General features: G+C 37.0%; 2 protein-coding genes across 3 annotated transcripts; one reads left to right on the forward strand and one right to left on the reverse strand.

The window, feature by feature from the left end:
• Positions 1-13,540: 13,540 nt before the first annotated feature.
• On the forward strand, positions 13,541-19,033 carry LOC107889512 (CDK5RAP3-like protein). Its single transcript, XM_016813955.2, has 10 exons — positions 13,541-13,726; positions 13,852-13,986; positions 15,694-15,788; positions 15,937-16,031; positions 16,143-16,278; positions 16,372-16,521; positions 16,649-17,200; positions 17,512-17,720; positions 18,438-18,570; positions 18,678-19,033. The coding sequence occupies exons 1-10, from the start codon at positions 13,666-13,668 to the stop codon at positions 18,807-18,809; spliced, it is 1,698 nt and encodes a 565-aa protein (XP_016669444.1). The 5' UTR covers positions 13,541-13,665; the 3' UTR covers positions 18,810-19,033.
• A 98-nt stretch (positions 19,034-19,131) lies between these two features.
• Positions 19,132-25,094, reverse strand: LOC107889511 (protein STRUBBELIG-RECEPTOR FAMILY 2). Of its 2 annotated transcripts, none has more exons than XM_041076608.1 (17): positions 24,929-25,094; positions 24,480-24,597; positions 23,701-23,833; positions 23,549-23,617; positions 23,399-23,464; positions 23,208-23,279; positions 23,041-23,112; positions 22,575-22,646; positions 22,407-22,472; positions 22,260-22,325; positions 21,847-22,175; positions 21,468-21,742; positions 21,064-21,329; positions 20,629-20,776; positions 19,968-20,107; positions 19,733-19,889; positions 19,132-19,520 (listed from the first exon to the last, which is right to left on the reverse strand). In XM_041076608.1, the coding sequence occupies exons 2-17, from the start codon at positions 24,571-24,573 to the stop codon at positions 19,323-19,325; spliced, it is 2,223 nt and encodes a 740-aa protein (XP_040932542.1). In that variant the 5' UTR covers positions 24,574-24,597; positions 24,929-25,094; the 3' UTR covers positions 19,132-19,322. The 2 variants fall into 2 exon arrangements, with proteins under 2 accessions (XP_040932542.1, XP_016669443.2); XM_016813954.2 differs by lacking the exon at positions 24,929-25,094 and adding an exon at positions 24,683-24,921.
• Positions 25,095-25,096: the final 2 nt, after the last annotated feature.

Consider the following 25,096-nt stretch of genomic DNA (forward strand, 5'->3'; position numbering starts at 1 on the left):
CCTAAATCCTGAGTTAGTCACTAACCATGTATATGTAACTCATATGCTATGATATAAGTGGAGGCTTATACTTTAAAGATGATCAAGCACATAGCTAGTATGTTGGGTGCATGACTTGTGTATGACATGACTTTACTAGCAACAATGGAATTCATAACTCAATTAAAGAGCTAAAGATATTCTTTCATTAGCATATCTTTAGCTTTGTGTGAATTGATAAATATGGAACGTGACCACCGTTACTTGTTCTCGAACATACAATTTATCACAGTCATTTGTTGGCAGTGGCCATATTAATCATTAAGAAGACACAATGATGATAATGAGATAAATTAGGATTGTATTGAGTGAACAGATTTAACTCAAAGGAATCAAAGATATCATATTAGGGTAACATACACATGATGAGGTCATTGGACAAAGCAGTTGGATAAATTATTTTCGTAAATAGTATACAATAAGGAGTTTTCAATCATGATACTTCTTGTAGACTGACTTCATGGTTAACTAAATTGTGAATTATTGGAAATATACTTCTAGACATAATTGCAATTACTATAGCCTAATTGTATATGTCCGATTGGACCCTCCACGAACTCAACAGAAGCTCGATCGGACTGTATTTAAATCAGAAGGAAATTCTACGACTTTGAAATAATTTAATTGAGTCGATTTATTTGATGTGGAATTAAATTGGACAGTCGTGGGAATTGTTGAACTAGAGAATTTGATTAAAGAATTTTATTGAAAAATTAATTTTGAAAAATCTCAGTTATTTTTGGGAAAATTAATTTTGATCAAGTAAAATTAAATTAATCAAATTAATTAAATAAATATGATATTTTTGGAAATTAATTTTCAAGTTAGACAATTGACTCAATGGGGTAATTGAACTTGAAAGTTAGACTTTAGATCAAAAATTGGAACTGATAACCAAAAACCAAAATTGAGACCTAGAGTTGGTTGTATCGGGCTTGACATGTGAAACCAGGTCGACTGTCAAACCGGTGGCTCGACCGAATTGATTGGGTCGTCACTGGTCGAACCGAATCAGCTCGAGGTGTCGTGAGGATGTCGAGCCTGCAATAACACCACCGGGTATGGAGGTGCTGGTGACTATGACGATGACTTTCTGGTGGCCGACGGATGGCCGACGGCGGTGTTTTTTTTATGATTGAGTAGTGGGAGAATAACACTCCTACTGAGACTTTACCGGATAATTTAATTTCAAATTAACTATTTCAAAAATAATATCATTTTAAATTTAATACTTATCTTGATAGTATTTTATTAATTTAATAGATTTAATATTAAATTTAATTTAATATTTATCTTAATAAGTATTATATTAATTTAATATTAAAGTGATTAAGTTTAACTATAATTAAGCTCTTTAAACTTTTCCTATATAAATAGTATTATATTGATTTCTTTTCCCAAATTTTCTTTTTCCCAAAAACAAATTGACGCCAGTTTTCTCTGTTTCCTTCTCCCAAATTTCATGTTTTTCCTAATTCTACCGTTTTGCTGTGGAGCTCCTGTATTCTTAAGTTCCGTTATCCATCGTTACGATAAGTGAATTCTTGATACTTTGTAAGTTGGATGTTAAAATTTTGATTGGGGTTACATTGATGTTATTGACAGCAACACATCGCGAGGATTAAGGATCTCTTCATACTGTTTCGTAGTGAATCGAGTTGAAGCTTTGTGTAAGTGTTAATCGCTTTAGGAAGAGTATTATAGTTTCGAAAATTTTGATTAATCACAAAGTAAGACTGATTGTGGTGTTCGATTGGTCAATAATTAGGTTTTAGAGTACTCGGAGTTCGGTTTAGCTTAAAACAAAACTAGGTGTGTACCTGAAACGCAGAAAATGGGATTCGATGAAAAGTTAAAAAAGTAATCTGTTGATGCCACACGGGCGCGTAGTCGCTCGTGTGGTAAGCCGTGTGATGGAACATGGGCGTGTGATTAATGAGCCAGACCGTGTGCATGTGACACGGCTGTGTGATGGCGAAATAGGCTGTGTGCTACACACGGGCTAAACCGATTTGGGTTGTGCAAAATTCTGGGCCAGGCCGTGTGATCCACACAACCAAGGCCAATTTGGGTCGTGTAGGCCACACGGGCGTGTGAGCCAACACAGGTAGGCCACATGGGCGTGTGAGACCAATTTTCTGAAATAATCCATAAGGTTGCACGAGTCGCCCAAGTCGACTGTGACCTACCGTAGGGTCGGTAAGCATCAGTAAGCATTACTTAAACCTCTGATTCTGTGATCTGACTATGAGATGTTACTTTGCATCGGGGATTGGGTTGATGATATTTTGGAGGAAGTGTCTGAAAGGCTTTAAGTCTGTTATCTGACAGCTCAGCTGCATTATTCTGTTTATGTGCCGTATTTCAGTACAGTATAGTGTTGAGGATTGGGTGGGTTGATTATATCCCCACATGGTGTGTAGGGCTAGATGGAAATGGTGTGCAGAGGCTGATGGGTAGAATTCTGATATTCTGATCTACATTCCGTGTCTGATTGGGCTAAAGCCTTGTTGTATATATATATCTGTTTCTGTATTTGAATGGGCTAAGGCCGGAATTGATTTTGTGATGGGCTCCGGCCCCAGACTATATTCTGATGTATATTGGTATACATGTTTATCTATGGGGATTACTCACTGAGTTTACGAAAAATTACCCTTTTCTATTTTATCTGTTCAAGTAATCCCCAGCAGTAGACGGATCGGAGCAGCGGGGACTTAGAGGTGACCACTCGATTTTCTTTTCCCTTGGACTGTTTTCTATTTACTTATGATTTAATTATTCTTTTTTGGAGAATTTTGATGTAATTAAGGCCATTACAGATTTTGCTTAATTTGGGATTTTACAATGTTTTACGGTTTTCACTTCTAGTGGTAGGAAAACTCGAGTTTTTTAAAAGGATCAAACGTTTTACTAAACTCTCTCGTATATAAAAATGGTTTTCAAGCTTTCGCAAAGTATATCGTTTTGGAATATGGTTAACAGTTTGGAAATGAATGACACAATTTAGAAATTGACATAAGATAATGAAAGGTTGTGTGAACGGAGAAAGTTTTTTAATTTTTACGATTTAAAAAACACTACCATGTGACATCGTCAGATTCGTCCATAACGTGTAGGCCGGGTTTGAGTTATTACATTTAGTGGTATCAGAGCCAAGGTACAAAACTTAATTGTGGATTGGGTTTTAAACATGGTTTTAAAGAAATAATTTTCAATGGGTTGAAATATTTTTAATTGAGAATGTGGTATACCGAGTGAGTTTCCGGCATCAATCCTATAAGTTTCCTGAAATTTGTATTGTTTATTTTGTAATACTGTAGATAGTATAATCTGAAACTACTATAGGTAGTAAACCGTACTGAAAACACTCTTGTTAGTGTATACTAAAACCTGAAGTGAAACTGCGACTTACGAAAACAAACTCTGAACTTCTGATATTGTTTTGCATAAAACATCTATTAATAAATATTGAAACTGTAATTAATTCATAAAAATTGTAATACCGATAAATTCGATTAGACAATGAGCGCACGAGGTATCTGCAGATGTGGTACTAGAGGCTAAGGTAGAGGCCGTTGAGGGACTCGAATTGAGTTCTCTTCTATGGATAATATACCGAATTTGGACAAGAGTGAGACGTCAGTGTCGTCTGCTACTAAGACTGGGTCTCGTGATCGCATGGCTGAGGACGACACATTGTTCCAGGCTATGCTCAGGATTTTGGAGAGGGTCGTTGGGCCCAATGCTAGATTTGAGGGCCAAGGGTCGGTTACAGAATGACTCTGGTCCATCGGGGCTGAGTTTTTCAAGGATGTCACTGGAGTCGCCCTTAGTGTGGCCAAATACTGGATGGAGGCCACAGAAAGAATAATAGACGATCTAAACTTTTACCCTTGAGCAAAAATTGAAAGGGGTTGTTTCTCTACTTTGTGACGAAGTATATCAGTGATGGCTGACGGTTAAGGAGGGCATTCAGCCCCACCGATTGACTTGGGACTATTTTAAGACTGTGTTCCAGAGTAAGTATGTGGGAGCCAGCTACATTAATACTAGGAGACGTGAGTTCCTTAAGCTCACTCAGGGAGATCGATCAGTGGCCGAGTATGAGGCCAAGTTCCTGAGGCTGAGCTGTTATACGTGAGGCATGGTGGTGACCGAGTATATGTATTGTATCTGATTTAAGGATGGTCTCAGGGACAGTTTGCGAGTTCTGATAGCTCCGTAGAGAAAGTGTGATTTTTCTACTTTTGTTGAGAAGGCGAAGATCGCCGTAGAAGTAAAGCGCACTGAGCGTCAAAACTGGGATAGAGGAAAGACTAAGAGGGATTTGGTGCCTTCGAATTTTGGGATGAGGCCTAAAAAAAAGTCAGATCTGATAGGCCAGTGAGAGTTGGGTCTCTTGCTACACCTACTAGGGTGGCGCTTTGTGGACATTGTGGTAGACGCCATCTGAAAAAGTGTTGGAGGACTACTGGGGCGTGCTTGAGATGTGGGTCGACTGAGCACCGTGTTCGAGATTGTCCATTGAGGACCAATCAGATACAAGCTACGGGTGCTGGTACTGCGCAATCACCGAGGGTAGTACAGCAGCCACCTAGGGGCCGAGGTCTGGCCAGGGGTGGTAGCGGCATGAGCTGAGGTCAGAGAGCACCGGGCAAAGGTGCTGGGCATGCAGAGGTGAGGCAGCCTATACTGGTTTATACTACTCGTCGCCGTGAGGATCGAGATGCTCCAGACGTCATTACGGGTACATTTTTAATATTTGATGTACCTTATTTGGCATTGATAAACATAGGCTCTACACACTCACATGTAGCTAGTATCGTGTCTAAAACCTTAGGGATTCCGGTTGAGAGTACTTCCAGTAAGGTAACTATGGTGAGTCTGTTGGGGCAGTCTATCCGAGTAAGTAAACATTTTAGAGACGTTCTGCTAGAGGTCCAAGGGACAGTATTTCTGGCTGAACTAATGGAGCTTCTGTTCGGGGAGTTCGATCTGATTTTGGGAATGGACTGGCTGGTTAAACATCGGGTGAGTCTGGATTGTGCAATGAAAATAGTTATCTTGAGAACCAAGGGGGACAGTGAGGTAGTGGTGATTGGGGAACAACGTAACTACCTGACTAATATGATCTCAGCTTTGGTAGCGGAAAAGTTGGTTCGGAAAGGATGTGAGGAATTCTTAACTTACATCATTGTTTCTGATTCTGGGGATTCTTCGGTTAATGACATCAGAACCGTGAGGGACTTTTTAGATGTGTTTCCTGAAGAACTACTGAGTTTACTTTTGAGCCGAGAGGTGGAATTTGGGAATTAGTTAATTTCAAGTACAGCTTCAGTATCTATCGTCCCATACCGAATTGCACCGAATGAGCTTACGGAGCTTAAGGATCAGATTTAGGAGTAGTTGGATCGTGGGTTCATTCATCCTAGTGTGTCTTTGTGGGGAGCACCTGTGTTGTTTGTAAAAAAAGATAGATGGGACTATGAGGATGTGTATCGACTACCGGCAGCTGAACAAGCTAATGATTAAGAATAAGTACCCACTTCCGAGGATTGATGATTTATTCGATCAGTTCAGAGGGGCTTCTGTGTTCTCCAAGATTGGTCTACATTCGGGTTATCATCAATCGAGGGTTAAGGAAGCTGATGTGTATATGACGGCATTTAGGACTCATTATGGTCACTACGAGTTCTTAGTGATGCCCATTGGATTGACGAGTGTACTAGCAGTATTTATGGACTTGATGAACCGAGTGTTCCATCCCTATCTGGATCGGTTTGTGGTGGTGTTCATCGATGATATTTTGGTGTATTCTAAGTCTGAAGACGAACACGATGAGCATCTGAGAATGGTATTATAGATTCTGCGTGAGAAATAGCTGTTTGCGAAGTTTAGCAAGTGTGAGTTCTGGTTCCGAGAAGTAACATTTTTAGGACATTTTGTTTCTGTTGAGGGGATATGAGTTGATCCTCGTAAGATTGAGGCGGTATTAGATTGGAAACGACTGAAGAATGTGTCTGAGATCCGCAGCTTTTGAGGGTTGGCAAGTTACTATCGGCACTTTGTAGAAGGGTTTTCCTTGATCACGGCTCCGTTGACTAAACTTTTGCATAAGAGAGTTCCTTTTGTATGGACCAATGCGCAACAAGAGAGCTTTCAGCAGCTCAAGACTGTACTGGCTGAAGCTCTTGTTTTGATACAGCCAGAGTCTGGAAAAGAGTTTACTGTCTACAATGATACATTACATGTCAATTTGGGATGTATATTAATGCCAGAAGGTAAGGTGGTAGCGTATGTGTCTCGTCAGCTTAAGACTCATGAGACGAATTATCTGACGCACGACTTGGATTTGGCAGCAATGTTATTCGCACTAAAAATCTAGAGGCATTACTTCTATGGTGAGAAGTGTATCATCTACACTGATCACAAGAGTCTCAAGTATCTCCTCACTCAGAAGGAGTTGAATCTTAGGTAGCGCAGAGGGATTGAGGTGCTTAAGGATTACGACTGTACGATTGAATACCACCCTGGTAAAGCCAATGTAGTGGCTGATGAACTAAGTTGTAGGGCTACGACTAATCTGACGGTGATGTTTGCTCACCTCAGTTTATTTGATGATGGTAGTTTGTTGGCCGAGTTACAGGTTAAACCGACTTGGATAGATCAGGTTAAGGGTAAGCAGTTGAAGGATGAGTCTTTGGGTTTTTGGTTCGAACAATTGAGAGTGCTAACACCATGGATTTTGGGTTGAACAGTGATGGGAATTTGTGTACCGAATGATGTGGATCTAAGGCAGTTGATTTTGAGGGAGGCACATAATAGCCCCTATGCTATGCATCCAGACAGAAATAAGATGTACCGAGATCTTCGAGAGTTGTATTAGTGGCTAGGGTTGAAGCGTGATGTTACTAATTTCGTTGCTCGATGTTTGACTTGTCAATAGGTTAAGGTTGAGCATCAGTTACCTTCGGGTTTACTACAGCCGGTTAAGATTTCGTTATGGAAATAAGAGCAAGTAACGATGGACTTCGTTAGTGGGTTACCTCTAACACCCACTAAGAATGATTCGGTGTAGGTTATCGTGGATCGATTGACCAAGTCCGTTCACTTCATCCAGGTTAGGATAGACTGTTCTCTACAAGAACTGGTTAAACTCTACATATATGAAATAGTGAGATTGCAAAGGTACCTGTCTCGATCATTTTCGATAGGAATCTTCGTTTCACGTCTCGGTTTTGAGAAAAGTTGCATAAGGCTTTGGGTTCGCGTTTAGACTTCAGTAATGTATTCCATCCTCATATCGATGGTCAATCTAAGAGGGTGATTCAGATACTGGATAATATGTTAAGGAGCTGCGTGATTGACTTTTGAGGCAGTTGGGATGACTATCTGCCATTAGTCGATTTCGTCAATAATATTAGCTTTCAGTCGAGTATTCAGATGGTACAGTACGAGGCTCTGTATCGGCATAAGTGTCGCACTCTCTTGTATTGGACTAAGTTGGGTGAGCAACGGGTTCTGGGCCCTGAGTTAGTCTTTGAGACTGAGGAGAATGCTCGACTAATTGAAGATTATCTGAAGGCAGCTTCTGACAGACAGAAGTCTTATGCCGATCTGAAAAGATGTGAGATCGAGTATTCTGTAGGAGACTTTGTATTTCTGAAGGTCTCACTATGGAAGAAGGTTTTGAGGTTCGGTCGTAAGGGCAAGTTGAGCTTTAGGTTTATTGGGCCTTACCGAATTCTGAAACGAGTGGGACTGGTCGCTTATCAATTAGAGTTACCTCTAGAGTTAGACCGTATCCACCATGTATTCCACGTCTCAATGTTAAGGCGCTACCGCTCTGATCCCACGCATATTGTCCCTGTTGAGAAAATTGAGGTTCGACCATATCTAACCTTTGAGGAGGACCCGGTTTAGATTCTGGATCGCAACGTTAAGATTCTGAAGAGGAAATCCATTCATTTAGTGAAGGTGTTGTGGCGGAATCATAGCACTGACGAGGCTACATGGGAGTCTGAGGATGCGATGCGTCAGTAGTATTCTCATCTATTCTGATTAGGTAAATTTTGAGGCCGAAATTTTCTTTTAGAGGGTAGAGTTGTAACGCCCCAAAAATTTAAATTTTTGTTTTTACGAATGTGTGACACACAACTGTGTATTTGTTCCACTAGTTAAGTGTTCTGAGTGTGTGTGTGTGAGGTCTTGGGTTCAAGACTTAACTTTGGAAAAATTTTGGTATTTTTCTGAGTAAAGCCTTAACCTGGGTTTATAGGCTTATATTTAATTATTGGTAAAAGTGTATCAGAATGGGCCTGCTGGTTTGGTGGTTAAATAGAGTGTTAGATGGTTGAAGGTTCTGAGTTTGAATCCCTGTGCGAGCGAGGGAGTTTATTTTTGCTCATTTGATCGAGAGAGTCTCGGTTAAACTAAAATTCTGAGAAGTGGATTAATGAGAGAAAAATATTGAATTTCAGAGTTATTTCAAATTAATTTTGATTTCTTTTCCCAAATTTTATTTTTCCCAAAAACAAATAGACGTCAGTTTTTTCTGTTTCCTTCTCCCAAATTTCGTGATTTTCCCAATTCTATTATTTTGCTGTGAAGCTCCTATATTCTTAAGTTTCGTTATCTATCGTTGTGGTAAGTGAATTCTTGATACTTTGTAAGTTGGATGTTAAAATTTTGATTGGGGTTATATTGATGTTATTGACAGCAACACATCGTGAGGATTAAGGATCTCTTCATACTGTTTCTTAGTGAATCGAGTTGAAGCTTTGCGGTAAGTGTTCATCGCTTTAGGAATGAGTATTTTGGTTCGGGATTTCGATTAATCGCAAAGTAAGACTGATTATGGTGTTGGATTGGTCAATAATTAGGTTTTGGAGTGCTCGGAGTTCGATTTAGCTTCAAAGGAAACCAGGTGTGTACCCGAAACACAGAAAATGAAATTCGACGAAAAGTCAAAAAAGTAATCTGTCGACGCCACACAAGAGTGTGGTTGCCCGTGTGGTAGGCCGTGTGATGAAACACGGATGTGTAATCGAAGAGCCAAGCCGTGTGCATGAGACACGACCGTGTGATGGCTAGGTAAGCCATGTGCGACACACGAGCTAGACCTATTTGGGCAGTGTGAGCCCACACAGGTAAACCACACGGGATTTTGAAATTCTGGATCAGGCCGTGTGATCCACACAGCCAAGGTTAATTTGGGCTGTGTGGGCCACATGGATGTGTGAGCCCACACGGGCAGGCCACTTGGGCATGTGAGCTCAATTTTCTGAAATAATTAGTAAGGTTGCACGGGTCACCCAGGTCGACTGTGACCTACCGTAGGGTTTGTAAGCATTACTTAGACCCCTAATTCTGTGATGTGACTATAAGATGTATGTATTAAGCATGTTACTTTTAGCATGTGTATTTGGCCGATTGTATGATTTGTTAAGTTGCATTATAGCATGTCATATTGGTATGTTGCATTGCATCGGGGATTGGGTTGATGATATTTCAGAGGAAGTGTCTGAAAGGCTTTAAGCTTGTTATCTAGCAACTCAGCTGCATTATTCTATTTATGTGTCGTATTTCGGTACAATATGGTGTGTAGGGTTGGGTGGGTTGATTATATCCCCACATGATGTGTAAGGCTGGACAGAGATGGTATGTAGAGGCTGGTGGGTAGGATTCTGATATTTTGATCTGCATTCCTTGTCTAATTGGGCTAAGGCCTTGTTGTATATATATATCTGATTCTGTATCTAAATGGGCTAAAGCCCGAATTGATTATGTGATGGGCTCCGGCCCCAGACTATATTTTGATGTATGTTGGCATGCATGCTTATCTGTGGGGATTACTCACTGAGTTTACGAAAACTCACCCTCTTCTGTTTTATCTGTTCAGGTAATCCCCAGTAGTAGACAGATCGGAGCAGCGAATGACTTAGCAGTGGCCGCTCGGTTTTCTTTTCACTTGGACTGTTTTCTATTTACTTATGATTTAATTATTCTTTTTGGGGAAAATTTGATGTAATTAAGGCCATTACGGATTTTTGCTTAATTTGGGATTTTGCAATGTTTTACGGTTTTCACTACTAGTGGTTGGAAAACTCTGGTTTTTCAAAAGGATCAAACATTTTACTAAACTCTCTCATATACGGAAATAGTTTTAAAGCTTTCGCAAAGTATATCGTTTTGGAATATGGTAAACAATTTGGAAATGAATGACACGATTTAGAAATTGACATAAGATGATGAAAAATTGTGTAAACGGAGAAAGAGTTTTTAATCATTACGATTTCAAAAGCACTATCATGTGACATTGCTAGATTCGGTCATAACGTCTAGGCCAGGTTTGGGGTATTACAAAAATGGTACCCTTTCATCAAACAATAAATAGCCAAAATTATCATCAATATACACCATTTATACCATATCCATTTTAACCAAAATCTATACTCAAATCAATGCCAATTACTTATTCAAATACTTATATCATTAAGCATTAATTCACAATCATATAACTTTTCAATTTATCAACTTCAATCACACCATATAGATCATTTACCAAACTCAAAGTATAACCATTTAAGCAATTAAGAAACCATAATCACATTTATACCAAAATATACCAAAATAAGCCATCACTCATGACTATATATACAAAACAAACATATACATTTACAAGCCAACTTTCACGGCTATATTCACACCCAAAGTATCAACACTAGCTTATACATGCCATATACCATAAATACACAACTCAAAAGTACCAACTTAGGTGTTTGATAGTGCGATGATGTCCCCGACGACTCCCGGATCCGAGCTAGCTTTGATTCACTATAAAACATAGACAAATAACACAAAGTAAGCTTCATAGCTTAGTAAGTTTGTAAGTGAATAACTCAATTCATCAAATAAATGTAATACAACCATTTACACATTACCAAATCAAAATCACATTAACCACAAACCTTTTTCATGTTTCAAAACATAATTAAGTACCATTTCATTGAACTTTCTCAATGTAATACTCAAATAGGTTCCATACGTACCTGTATCACTTCGTACTAACCTTTTTATCTACCACATCATTCGTTTACCCGTTGAACCATTCGGAATAGAAGTCGGATATTCAAAGATCTCAGTCGATAAGTACCTATACCATGGCCCGTAGCCAAATCAATGTATCATTCGCACCCGAAGTGCCGATATCATGGCCCGAAGCCAACACAATAACCTAATGACATGTCACTAGCATCCTAAACTATTCCTAAGGTTCAACCGGGAAGTTTCACTTGTTGATTTCATCGTTGAACACAGCCGTAGAGTCGTATTCATAATTCAATCATTATCCGTAATCTCATAATCATAATTTGTGTAATATTAAAGCATATAGCATACATTTATAATGAAATTACCGCATACGAACTTACATCGTAATCGAAACTAACGGATCTGATCGACTATTCGTTAACCTTGCTTTTTCTCTGATCTAAATCTGAATTCTTTCTTTCTTGATCTATATGTATTCAAAATTAATCCATTTAATTACCAACTCATTCAATTTAGTCTAAAAATACACATTTAGGCATATTTTCACTTTAGCCCCTAAACTTTCACACTTTTAACAATTTAGTCCCTATTTCACAAATACACAAAATTTAGAAATTTTCATTAAACTCAAGCTTAGCCGATTTTCATATAAATCCCTAACAGCCCAAAAATTTCATTTATTTCACATTTAAACCCCTCAATTTGCACATTTCCCAATTTAATCCCTATTTGTCATTTTTGTCAAAAATCACTTTACAAAACATGTTTAACTATTAACAAAATTTCATAATCTATCATAAATCATCAATTTACTCAAGTACTAAACAATGGAAATTCTCAAAATAATTAAAAAATTCAAAAATTAAGGCACGGGCTAGCTAGAATGCAAAGCAACGACTATAAAAACGTAAAAATCATAAAAAAACTAAGCTAAAACCGTACCTTAATTAACCCAAGAATATGCCGAACCTTAGATAGACATGGAAGCTTTCTTTTTCTCTTAATATTCGGCTATAAATGAAGAAATAAAGATGACTATAGTTTTTGCTTTATTTATTTTAGTTAAATAACCAAATTACCATATTAACCTTAGTATTAAAACATTAAAATCATCATATTAATGTCCATCTTTGTCCACTCACAATTAAAATGGTTTAATTACCATTTAAGGCCATCATAATTAACAACCAAGGCTAAATAACACCTTTAACTAAAAGCATGCAACTTTTTCATTTTACGCGATTTAGTCCTTTTTCTCAAATTAACCATCCAAACGATAAAATTACTATATATGCATGCTGTAAAAACATATCAAGACATGTTGTAAACATGCTTTAAACACATAAAATAATATTAAAATAATTTTTTGACATCAAATTTATGGTTTCAAAACCACTGTTCTGATTTAACTAAAACCAGGCGTTTACAAAACAAGCTCAACATCCAGATTTAACATCTTCTCAAGAGAATTACTATATATGCATCAAGTAAACTTAACATTTCATGCCATGAATCAAAACACAAACCAAGCTATTTAATTACCAAATTTTACCAATGCTAAAGATCTTTAAGACATACCAATTCACTTCCATTTCAAACACTTATATACACATATGCACATCTAAAGCTTATAAGCAATGAATATAATCAACAACTATAAAGATTTGGCCACATTTCAAGCATGTTACCATCCTTACCTCATTTCATACCAATTGATATGCCATACACATTTTAAACATGTAAATCAAGATAATCCGTTTCAACTAGGCATCACAATTGCTAAATTATCCATAATATACTTAATTACCATAAATAACATAACATACCAAGCTTTTCAATTCACCACAACCTCTGCACGTTAGAAACACATCTAAACATCCTATATCTACATGCCACAACCTTAAGTTCAAAATGACCAAAAAACTACCAATTTGGGGATAGGATAGTGTGAGCTTCAGTAAGATCTGACTTGACATGTTCCGTAAGGTGATGATTTACAAGGAAAAAGGAAAACAAATAAGGTAAGCATATAAAATGCTTAGTAACTTAATAGGCATTAAACAAAACTTACCTTATTTTAATATCAAATACAATATGCTAGCATAATTTGAGTTTAACATATAATCAAACCATACAATATCTCAATCATATGTCAAACCAATTCATTTTCAAATCAATATTTCAATACTATGCTAATGTTCAATTTAATATTTATCCATTTGAGCATCAATCTCATATTATTCCGTTTCAATTCCATGTCAACAATCCCTTGATGAGTTAACTGAGGAGTAGTTAAAATTTAAATTTGAATAATGTTAGTGCCTAATATAGAATTTTTTGAACCTAAGTGATGAAGATAAAATCAGGCTAATAGTTAGGTGATTACTTGTGAAATTTACCCTAAATAATTTTGCTTAAAGTTGTAACTCAACTATTTTCAGTTTCAGTCGTCATTTCATTACCAACATCAAAGGGCACCTCAAAACCCATAGACCCCGTTTACTCAACCGTTAATTTCGACTTTCCTATTGCATATTTTTCCCGAGAAACACTTTCTCGAGAAAAAAACCAATGCAAACAGCGGAGGACATCCGTAATCTCCCAATCGACATCACATTTTCTCGTCTTGGAGGTAACGCGCTAAATTATCACCTCAGTTAATCCCGAAAAATATTCGGTTTTCTCTATTTTCAGAACTTTGATGAAAACTACACTCTACAATTGATTTAACGATTTTTCTGTTTTCGTTTACTGAAGAATGGTTAGTAGATCGCAAGAGAATACCGTCTGATTGGAGAAAGAGATTGGCGGCGATACGATCCAAGATATCGAAGGAGTTCTCGGCGTTGCCTAAGGATATTGATCCCTATTTTCAAACCCTTGACCCTGAATGTTCGTTATTTCTTTTAATAGTTTTATACTAGCCAATCAATTAAATTGACATATTTCGCTAAACGGTTGCGTGTACTTACAATTTATGTTTCATTCAAATTTCATTTATGCGATTGATATTAAAATTGATGAATTCTTTGGTTGGTTATGAATAAGGAGAGGAAGTTTCCGATAGCTTTGCAGCTTTTTGTTTGGGTTCTGTTCTTTTTTGCTTTAGAAGTGAAACTTTAAAATTTATGTGGATAGGAAACTAAGATTGGCTTTGCAACTTTGAGAAATAGTTGTAATTCTTTTAATTGTTTTTTGTTCTCTATTTTGGAGGGAAGGGGGTTTTGGAGTCGCTCTTAAGTGGAGGGAATATGTTTACCTACTACTGTTGAGCTAAATACTCTGCAAGCACTTACATGGTTTAATCTCCTTCAATTGTACTTCTACATAGAAAGTTTTTGTTTGAATAAGTCTTTCACAAACATTATAGTTAGCCATTGGTGCCACCACACTCTTAACATGTGTTGGAAGTTTGTAGGTGAAACAATTAGAGTAAATGGGCGTAGAATTGAGGAGAGTGGAGTAAAAAACTCTTTCCTACTTTTGTTGGGAGTGAATTCGGGAGATGGATGAATTGGAAAGTACATAGGCTAGCTATTATTAGTATAACCTTTGTGGCTTGATTTCAATTAAGAGGAGGTGGGGGGGGGTAAAAAAGGATCAAATCATTGATGTGAACTACCCTAATCTCAACCTTCATGATTTAATGTTATGTTTGGTATATGATTTTGAAATTTCGGATCTGGGTTTTATTTGCTATATAAATTGAGAGAAAGAAATACTTACATTATGCATAAATTAGTTAAGATTCAATATGATTATATATTTGAAAGGTATAGAAACATGCATTTCAAATTCAAAAAAATCTATAGGAACATGAATGTCAAATTCACCGTTAAGTAGGCATATAAATGTTCATTAATATGACAAATAATCATGAATAGTGTATTCATATGTATTTTTACCACAATTTTCAGTATTATTGAAATCCAAGTTCCCAAACACAACCCAAGGGGATTTATCAAGTGGGATTTCAGGAGTCTAGTTGCATCAGGAACTGCCTCATTTCCTTTTGAAAGATAAACTCTCTTACAACTTTAAATAAACCCATTACCCCCATTCATGCTGCTCTCTTTCAAACACTGAATTGTCACCTACCATATTTGCGCTTTATTTTTGTTTTCTGGAAATCCCAGTCTTCACCACCAGTGATCGGGCTAAATTTTTTTTAAAGGACTTGAAACTGACAAATGAAGACTGTGTAGATGATAGAAGAGGATACTGGCCATTAGCAAATCAGAGAACAGTGATCAGCACGTGAAATGGGCAAATACGTTTTCTCATGTGACTGTGCAATATATCATGTGTGGCAGGAAGTGTGTTGTTGGTTACAACCTTTGATCATAAGTTGATAAGTGAATTTATTTTTTAATAAAATAAATTTCCTTTTTTTGGGCACATGTTATCTCTCTATGTTTCTCTCTCTGCTTGAGATAATTATGTAGTGTGTGGTATGAAGTATCTCAAAAGATAGTTTGGATTTTATTGCTTGGACTGCATTTTCTTGTATTTGTTTTAGTGAGCTTCTCTTTTTTATTAGAGTTTTCAGAATTGGTTGCCGTTTTCCTGGTTATATGATAACTAGTGTACTGCTTTCAGGGATTGGTTACTTAGAGGCCAAGAAAATATATGATATTCTTCTTAAGTTGACTCCAGAAAGCCGGAACATATTTGGTCGGCTATCAGGTGCTTCTGTAAGACAAGAACTCTCTCTCTTTCTTTCTCTCTCTCTCTCAGTGCACATGCATTTACTTAAAAGGCTCAAACACTTGCTTGCACACCAATGGAGTGAACCACTGGATCTTTGTAATAAATGCAATAACTGTATTAATCCTTTGGCAGGGATCTTGGGAAGCAATTGTGCGTTCTTTTGAGAAAGATCATCTATACCTTGGCGAGGCTGCTCAAATAATTATTCAGAATGTAAACTATGAAATGTGAGGGCATGTTTTGTTTGGTTTTAATCTTCTTTGGAATGAATAGCACACAAGGATTGCTTTGCCATTGATTGATGCACTTTGTTGATAAGTTTTCTTTAAAATGTAAAGCCCATATCAGAAAAAACAGATGCAAAAGATTCAGCAACAACTGGCTGAACTTGAACGCAAGGAAGCTGATATAAAAAGAAGTGCAGCTCTATCAGCTGCTAAATATGCTGAGGCTTGCCAAGAGCTTGGGTTGCAGGTTTTTATATTTATATTGATGGTAGCAACTTGCTCCGGTTTATATTCTTTTTTGCTATCAATGTGTTAAAGTGGCAGTGATTTGACATTACAGGGGAAAAATGTCAGGCTTGAACTCTTAGAGACTGCTAATTCGCTCCCAAGTACATTTAGCAGGATTCTAGAAGTCATCAATGGTGATTCTGTTTCACGGGGGATCGAGTATTATTCTAATTTTGTCAGAGATGCTCATACAGAAAAGGATGTAAGACAATAATCAAAATCAGAGAATGCCTGTCTTTGTTGCTGTTTTTAGCTTTTCCTTTTGGTCTGCTTTGTATGTCGACTTTTGTGAGTTATATAATGTTGCTGCTCACTAAAATGATTTGCAGAAATCTTCACTTGCTGTCTTGCTGAGCTTGAAAGATATTCGTGAAAATCCTCCATCTTTGAGTGTTTCTGCAGCTTCTGAGACCCTTGATTTAGAAAATACTCATAATGACATAAACCTTGGGAGGGGAGATATAGATGTCAATGCAGATGCTATTGATTGGGATATCTCTGTTGACAATGCTCAAATAGATTGGGATATTGGTACTTTGGAAGAAACAGATGATGGTGGTGGTGGTTTAGGGCCATATGAAATAGTTAATGCCAGTGACATCTTGCAGAATTCTTCACCAAATGAAGTTGCTGAATCCGATAAAACCCCATTAGATAAAACAGAAAGCCCTCCTGAAATTTCTGTGTCAGATATATCCTGGGACATAAGTGCTGAAACACCACAAATTTATGTGATTGATGAAGTAAGCTTACCAAATATACAATTGGAAAATCAGACATATGCTCCTGATTCTTTACCTCTTACCCGAGGAACCAGGGAGGAAAGGAGCCAACTTTTGGAGACAGAATACAGAAATAAGATTTTGGATGATTTTTACGAGGTATATGCTGATTAATCTTATAGGATTACCTGATTGGCTCATATTGCTGTAATATTCCTTTATTTTTTTTGCTAATATCTCATTCAAAGAGAAGGGTTCATTAATGGCCGAGTATGTAATTTGGATTGATGCGTAATGAGTTTTGGTTTAGGAATGCCATTTTACCTTCTGTATGAATAAAATAAAAGTAAAACAACATTGAAAACTCATCTAGTGCATACTTGTCATTATGATGTAATTGTTTGTGTCCTTAGATCAAAGGCTTATTTCTCATTCGAAGTTTTATGTTTGGTTTAATGTTGTTTTATCAGATGAAGGCATTTTTGAATCAGCGATTGGTGGAGTTGAGGAATGAAGATACTCTGTCCTTGCAAAATCAAGTCCAAGCAGTTGCTCCCTTGGTGCTACAGCAGCATACTCCTGATGCGATCGAGACAATTATATCCGATGTTTCATTAGCGATTTCACTGCTGACAAATAGGAAAACACGGGATTTAATCATGATTCTCAACTCTAAAAGGTGCGACTTGATAACTAAGTTTACGTTTATATGTTGATTATTTCCTTATTTTTACTCTTTTGTTTCCTTAAATTCTCTTTTAAAAGAAATATGCATCCAGACTTTGTATGTTTCACAAGCTATATGACTGGAGCTGATGAGCTGAACTGACTGAAATTCCTCTGCAGAAAATTAATGATTAGTCCCTATGAAACAATTACGCGTTAATAGTAATGTTGCTAGTGAATAGTGATATTCCTTTCTGCTTTGAAGAAGTTTTAGATTACTAATCTTCAATCTAGCGATTGGGAAATCGCAAAATGTTGTAGTAAATTGATAGATTGGTACAGATTAATGTCAATTCCACTAATGGTTTCAATCAAGCCATAAAATGGCAGCTATGTTTTGTTCGAGCATCACAAGGATACATTATCAGATTACAGAATGGTTTGCAGAATGATAGTTATTGGAGATATGATCATGCTTTTCAGTTTTCTCTTAAATGCCTTGGCATTTTGTCTTATTATTAGTCTCCATCTAAAAAGCGTTATGTAGATTTGGGTTGCCCTCTTCAGGTCTTTGCTTTAACTACATCTCTGCCCTCATTAGCCAACCTTTTTGTGTATCGCTTCGTATTTCCAGCTTTAGAAAGTTTTCTTTTTCTTTTTTGGGGATAAATATTCGATAGTGAGCTATAATTATATACAACACACTAACTTTGTTTGTTTTAAGTTTCAGATTCCTAGACAGACTGGTTAGTACATTAGAGGAAAAGAAATATCACGAAGCAAAGTTAAAAGAAGGGTTGAAGGATGTGGCTGCCAAACGTATGGAGCTTCAGAATTCTCTATCTTCTTCATGGCCAAAGCAAGTAAGTTATCTACCATATTGTCAAGTTGAATAGTAGTTGATTTATGGTGCTATTAAGCTTTAAAATTGATTGGTAATTAATCAAATTTGGGAATAATTAAACTGCAGGAAGCTGCACTTGCAAAAACCAGGGAACTGAAGAAACTATGTGAAAGTACCCTTTCATCGGTATTTGATGGAAGACCCGTTCATATAATTGGAGAGATCAATGCCTTGTTGAATACCGGTATTAGCGCATGATTTGACTTACAGTTAGAGAAGTGAAGTTTGAAGACCAGTTTACTTTGCTTGTTTGATTTAGGAAAAACTCAATACGCATTGACTGATCCTTTTAATTCCGGAAGAGCGTATTCATAATGATCGACTGGTCTAATTGTCATTTTTATTTTAGTTACTTTTTATAATCTCGTTTGTAAAATCTATTCTATAACTTCACCAAACGAGATAAATTAAGTCATTAAGAATATCAAGCCTCATTTTCTTAAATTTTACAATCAGATTAAGGGATTCTATTTTAGAATGTAAATAAGAATATGGAAAGATAAAATAGATGAGCAAAGCAGAGCTTAATGTTGTCATTCTATCCATTACCAGCCATCAAATTTAACACTGGTATGTATGAGCACCCCACCCCAAAAAAGATAAAAAAGGGGGAGGGGGTGCACAAATGCCGGATGAGCACCTAAAATATGATCTAAGATTTTATTATATTGTTTGCCAATGAACAAAGATGTGATGAAGAGCCAACCTTGGCTACGTACCATCAATAGACAAGCTAGCAGCTGGAGAGCTACCGAAGCATGTTTGGGTTGACCTGAAAGATCTGTCGAAGACTGGTTCAACTTCAGCTCCATCTATTAATATATTGCTCTTTGTCATGCCCATCTTTTGTGATAGACGTGTCAGAGATTCCACGATTTCCGACATGGGTGGTCGGAATTCTTTCTCAGGCTGCATTTTCAGTTCAAAGCTACTTAACCATACATATAAATGTAATTGAGCGAACAAATGGCACACATACATACAGGTGTAAATGTATTTGAGCCTACCCTAACCAGACATATCAATATATTACTAGAGATCATATCAGATTCTATGTTATAGAGATGGACAACCTAAGTCTTCACTGCTAAATTTGAATGTAAATGATCTCTCTGCAATACCTGAATGCATAAGGACACAATGTCTGCATAACTGGAGAGAAACCTGGGAGGAAATGTTCTTCTAATGCCAGGATCAACCATCTGTTGCAAAGACTCGTTATCATGAAGACGGATCGAAGCCCACTCCACCAAAGATTGCTCATCTCGAGGTCTTGAACTGTGTTGAAACATCCACAAAAGAAAATGTCAAAAGAGTTGCCTACGAAAGTAAAAACAAGAATATCAGACACAGCACCTATCACAGGGTCTTCTTGCTGTTAGTAACTCCAAAAGCAGCACTCCAAAGGCATATACATCACTTTTTGTGTTATCACTCCCTGGTTGCCCGTGTTCAGGTGCAATGTAACCGGTGTTCCGGATGGCAATTTCAGAAGCCTGCTTTTGCATCAGTGTTAAATGAGATTTGTGGCCGAATATAGTTTTCGCACTCTCCAAGGGACTTGAGGAAAAAGTAAATGCCATGTATGCATATAATTTCTGTTTGAAATGCTACGAACTCCAGTTGTATTACAAATCAAAGACACGAAATGGACAAAAAAAAATAAAAACTAAATAGCTGTTCTAATTTCTTGCTTTGGTTAATAAAATAACTTATCTAAAAAAAATTACCCTTATTATTGGAAATGCTTAAATACCTAAATGTTCAGTGGACAGAATATAGTAAAATTTTTTGACAATTGCATGGTTTGATGTTACTATTGGTACCATTTACCACCCATGGACAGTTGGATACCATCTTCCTTCCGATTATTCATTCAGCATATTGAGTGAAGTTCTTTATCAACAAATGCAAGAGTAGATATTCTAAATTCAGTGAAAAGATATGGACTGATTGCTCTTACTATCAAGTGACAGTTTCCATGAACCCCATCCAATTATTCCTCGGAAGTTCTTACCTTGGTTTTCACAGAATTGCTCGTAAGTGGTCTTAGAATTGATAAGCCACAGTCACACACGTGAGGCATTAGTTCGTCGTCTAGCAAGATGTTGGCGGCTTTTATGTTGCTATGAGAAGCTGGCGGCGAGAATGTAGAATGCAAATAGCTGCAACCGTCATAAGATCATAGAAACCATCAAAAAGCAGAAGGGAAAAATCATAGTAGGATTAGACAAAGCAGCCTTAAATAAGCAGATCACATATAGCCCTATCTGTATAGTGTGTAAATATTCTCAATTTCTGTTGTGCAGATAATACTTTTAGAGGTACTAAATGATATTAATTCACCTCATAGAGTACTCGGTGAATATACATGTACTATAAATAAAAATCTTGCAGCCAATGAGGTTGAAGAAAAGAAATGCTTGTTACAAGAACCATATGAAATACTTACTCCAAAGCCTGAGCAATACCAAGAGCAATACGAAGACGTAATCCCCAGGACAGTGGCTTGAAGACTTCACTGTGCAAAGCATCGTCAAGAGACAAGTTTCTCACATATTCATAAACTACAAGATGTTGGCCATGTTCTACACAATACCCAGTAAGTCTTACGATATTGGGGTGCCTAAGTTGTGAGGCCATCTGAATGACATCCATAAATTTCTCTTCTTCATCGAAAGACAAAGATACCATATTGATGACTTTCACAGCAAAAAACTGGGAAAAAAAAATGAACATTATAGACAAACAATGATAAAACCTTGTATAGAATTTTTTTTTTTGGGTAAATACCTCGTATAGAATTTTATTGTCACTTGAACATTATAGAAAAACCTTAGCAAGTTTTAGACTTACTTGGCCGTTAGGAAACTCAGCTTTGTAAACAGGACCAAGTGATCCCTCTCCAAGATGGTTTTCTTCACTAAAGCTGTTCGTAGCTAATTGAAGCTCCGCCACTGTATACACTTTTGAATGCATAGCAAATTTGTTTTCTCCTGCGAAACTTTTTCTTCTTGATGTTTTCTCAGTATTGGTCAGAAGAACAGGGGGATTTCGCCTTGGGACCAGATTGAATGGACTGCTGATTTCCAAGAATGGTGGGCTTGCGGTTTGTGCAGCGGTAGACAAGTCTATTCGCATACGGGACGAAAGAAAGAAGGCTTAGTTATAACTATTGAGATAGGTGCAACTGATTTCCCCACATCTTAACAATGTCAAAAAGTAGAGCTCTCACCTATACTTGGACTAATTGGATGAGAATGCAGCGTGCTATTGCTGCCGTCCAAGCTTCTAAGTCTTTTTGCATTAGATCGCTTAATGTGGATTGCAAAGACTACTGCTACACAGACTGCCACCAGAGCCACACCAACAACCACATAAGATATTCTAAGGGGGCTTAGCTTTTTCTTCTTTGTTTCACTTGCTTCAGAGGAGGGGTAGTCCACCATAGCACTCTGCTGAGATGATGGTGGACTACTAATATTTTGCTCATGTGGAACATTGTCCAAAGGGAAATTCCACGGTGGGTACATGGCCACTGTGTCAAATCTATTACCCCAAAACCTGTTAAGAAGTAAAAGAGGAAAATATTCATAGTTTAATTTGTTAGCTTGTCCAAGCTAACACCACTGATATTGCATCACTCACCATAAATTTGGAATCGACTGAAACTGCCGTGGAATTCTGCCACTAAAATGATTACCTTCAAGGTTCCTGAGAAATACATGCAGGAGTAAATAGTAAAATATCATAATTAGACGCAAAATGTAGGGGATCCTGTCCTCATAAACGTACAGGTAATTTAATGGAAGCTCAGCCAAATATATCACCGATCCAGTGAAGTTGTTATTTTCCAAGAACCTATGCGGAGACCAAAGCGACATATGAAATTAACATGCCTGTACAATGGATGAAAGAACATGGAACGTGTAAAAAAATTAGATTAAGCTGCATATAACTCACAGTTCGGTAAGATTAGTCAGTGATCCAAAAGATTTTGGTAGGTCTCCGGTGAACTTATTGTTCGATAGATCCCTAACATGACAGGTTAAGACTATTTTAGTCCACGGAGGTGTTGAAACTAGTAACAAGTTGGAATACATAAGAAGATGTTAGACAGGTGCAAGCATATTTCAATTCAGGATCCGAGCGTTACAAAACATCAGAGTCTTCTGTCACGATTCACTTCATCTTGGACAATTGTCAATTCAGATATTCGTTTCACTCAAGCATGAAGTCTCCAATTTTTTAAGGGAAACATGGAAAAAGATGCAAATCAGTTTCTGTCAACAAACCTAACATGAAGCCTGAATAATATTCAGAATTCTTCGTTGTTTGCCTTTTTCCAAAATACAATTTATTAGTGGGCAATTACCATTGGCTTCCAAAATTCATTTCCAAACAGAAAACAACAGGTGGAAAAGCATACATTGTTTTCAGACTTTGTAAGCTAGTAAACACATCGCCAATAGGTCCAGACAGAAAGTTGTGGCTTAGATTCCTGAAACGAATATAAGTGTATGTGTATGTATATAAGTACATCAATGAACCAAAAATAAGCCAGCTAACTAGGTAGTTAGGGTAAAAGCAGCTTACAGATGCGTTAGATTTGTCAAGAAAGATAATGAGTGGGGTATATTTTTTATCAAGCTGTTACACGCTAAATTTCTGCATTAATGAAAAGAAACAGGGTAGAGGGGAAGAAAAGAATTAAAATATTTTGGTGGATAAAGTCCAAAATGAGATAAAAAAAAATTCATTTAACTTATAGAGATCAGGCATCTTACATATGAGTGACATTAGGTGGTAAGCCATAAGGAATTTCACCTCCAATGTAATTGGAGCTCAAATCCCTAACAGAGGAAAGCCAACTCAAAGAGTTTAATGCAGAGTAGAGCTCCCTTACATTTTCTGAAGTACTAAGAAAAGTTACTCACAGATGCCTCAGGTTATTGAGATTATCAAGTTGGCCTAGATACCCACTAAGATTTAGTTGTGGAACTCTCCTGCAAAAGGGTGTGGAATTTAGGTAGTAAAAACAAAGCAACATTATTAGAGTGCATGATTTATTTAAGCTAAACGGCATTACAGATGTGTTACGGAAGACCCAGAACATGCTACTCCGGTCCAGACATCCCCACACGGATCCCCGCCGTCAAGTTGCCACCCTTTTAGCTGGGACGCGTTGTTTAGGGCCTTGAACAAACCATTTAAAGCTATGACTGAAAAATGGTAATATATATAAAAAGAAATGCAGATTAGCAATGTTATCGCCTTATCGGTATAAGATTATCACTAAAACGATAACTAAAGCAAAGAGCGCGTACAATTTGAGCTCAAATGGCCTAATGTTTATGAGCAACAAAATTTGTGGTACATAAAATCACGGTAAATCAATTACATCCTTAGCAAAAGAAAGTGGCAAAATTGATTAATCCGATTATGAACAAATTCTTTTCTCAATGTATTGAGGAGAAAGAAAACGCGCAAACCTTTTCTTTCTTTTTTTTTTCCCTTTTTGGATGTATTTTTTTATCTCCCGACAATATTAAGACGATGATGCAGCGCAGAAGTTATGATCACTTTAACCAATCGGTTTTGAATGGATTTTTCCATGATATTTTAGTCATCAGATAACCACATTTTCCCGCCAGAATTAGGCCTCAGGTAAAATTTAAAAATAGAATCCAATGCAAAACAAAATCTCGATCCAGTTTTTATCTTTCTTTTCCAGTAAGGTAATTAAGTAACTAATGAAGTACTTGACGGTAAGAAGATGATAAACAGTCATAAAAAACCATACAGAAAATATAAAAAAGAAGTCATTAAGAAAGTTGAGAGGGAATAAAAAGATCGAAACGAAATTACCATCAAGTTTATCCGTAGTAGCATTAGATTCTGAAAACAAAGTCGCCAAGGAAACAAGCACAATGAAATAAAAACACAGCAGCTCCTTATACATTTTCGTCAAGAATCTTAGCTTTTCCTGGAAACGAAGAGGAAAAAAAGAGAGGAAAATGATAGGTACCGATCACAAAGAAAAAACAGATTCCGAGAAAAAAAAAACAAACCGATATAAAAGGAAAGAAACTTTAATGATGATCAAATCAGACTAAGGTTGTGAGATTTTGGATTTGGCGGAAAGTTAAGCAAGTTTCTTGAAATTTCCTGGTTTTCTCGGAAAACAAACAGAGTAATACCAGTTTTCGGTTACGGTTTTCGTGAAAAAGAAATGCAGAGAATTTAAAGATAAAATTATTAACAAAAAAAGAGAGAAAAGTTGTAATTATTAACAAAAAAAGAGAGAAAAGTTGTACTTTGAGGAGTGTTTTTGACTTGAAATTGATGGAAGAGGCATAGTTGAAGAAAAGCTCAGAGAGGCAAGGCGGAGTGGCGGGGCTTATACAAAGAGAATCCACGTCAGCAAAAGCCGTTAAGGTTGTTTCAGTCAGCAAGCATGTTCGTTTCGGATCCGAAAATAACCG

This window comes from Gossypium hirsutum, chromosome A09 (genome assembly GCF_007990345.1).
Source record: "Gossypium hirsutum isolate 1008001.06 chromosome A09, Gossypium_hirsutum_v2.1, whole genome shotgun sequence".
Lineage (NCBI taxonomy): Eukaryota > Viridiplantae > Streptophyta > Magnoliopsida > Malvales > Malvaceae > Gossypium > Gossypium hirsutum.

Coding starts and splice junctions, on each gene's coding strand:
- LOC107889511 (XM_041076608.1), bottom strand. CDS start 24,573: ATGTATAAGGAGCTGCTGTGTTTTTATTTCATTGTGCTTGTTTCCTTG. Junction 23,280..23,398: donor CCACCTAATGTCACTCATAT/GTAAGATGCCTG, acceptor TCATTAATGCAG/AAATTTAGCGTGTAACAGCT. Junction 21,743..21,846: donor TCCAATTAGTCCAAGTATAG/GTGAGAGCTCTA, acceptor GTATGCGAATAG/ACTTGTCTACCGCTGCACAA.
- LOC107889512 (XM_016813955.2), top strand. CDS start 13,666: ATGCAAACAGCGGAGGACATCCGTAATCTCCCAATCGACATCACATTT. Junction 16,032..16,142: donor CAGAATGTAAACTATGAAAT/GTGAGGGCATGT, acceptor TAAAATGTAAAG/CCCATATCAGAAAAAACAGA. Junction 18,571..18,677: donor CTTCTTCATGGCCAAAGCAA/GTAAGTTATCTA, acceptor ATTAAACTGCAG/GAAGCTGCACTTGCAAAAAC.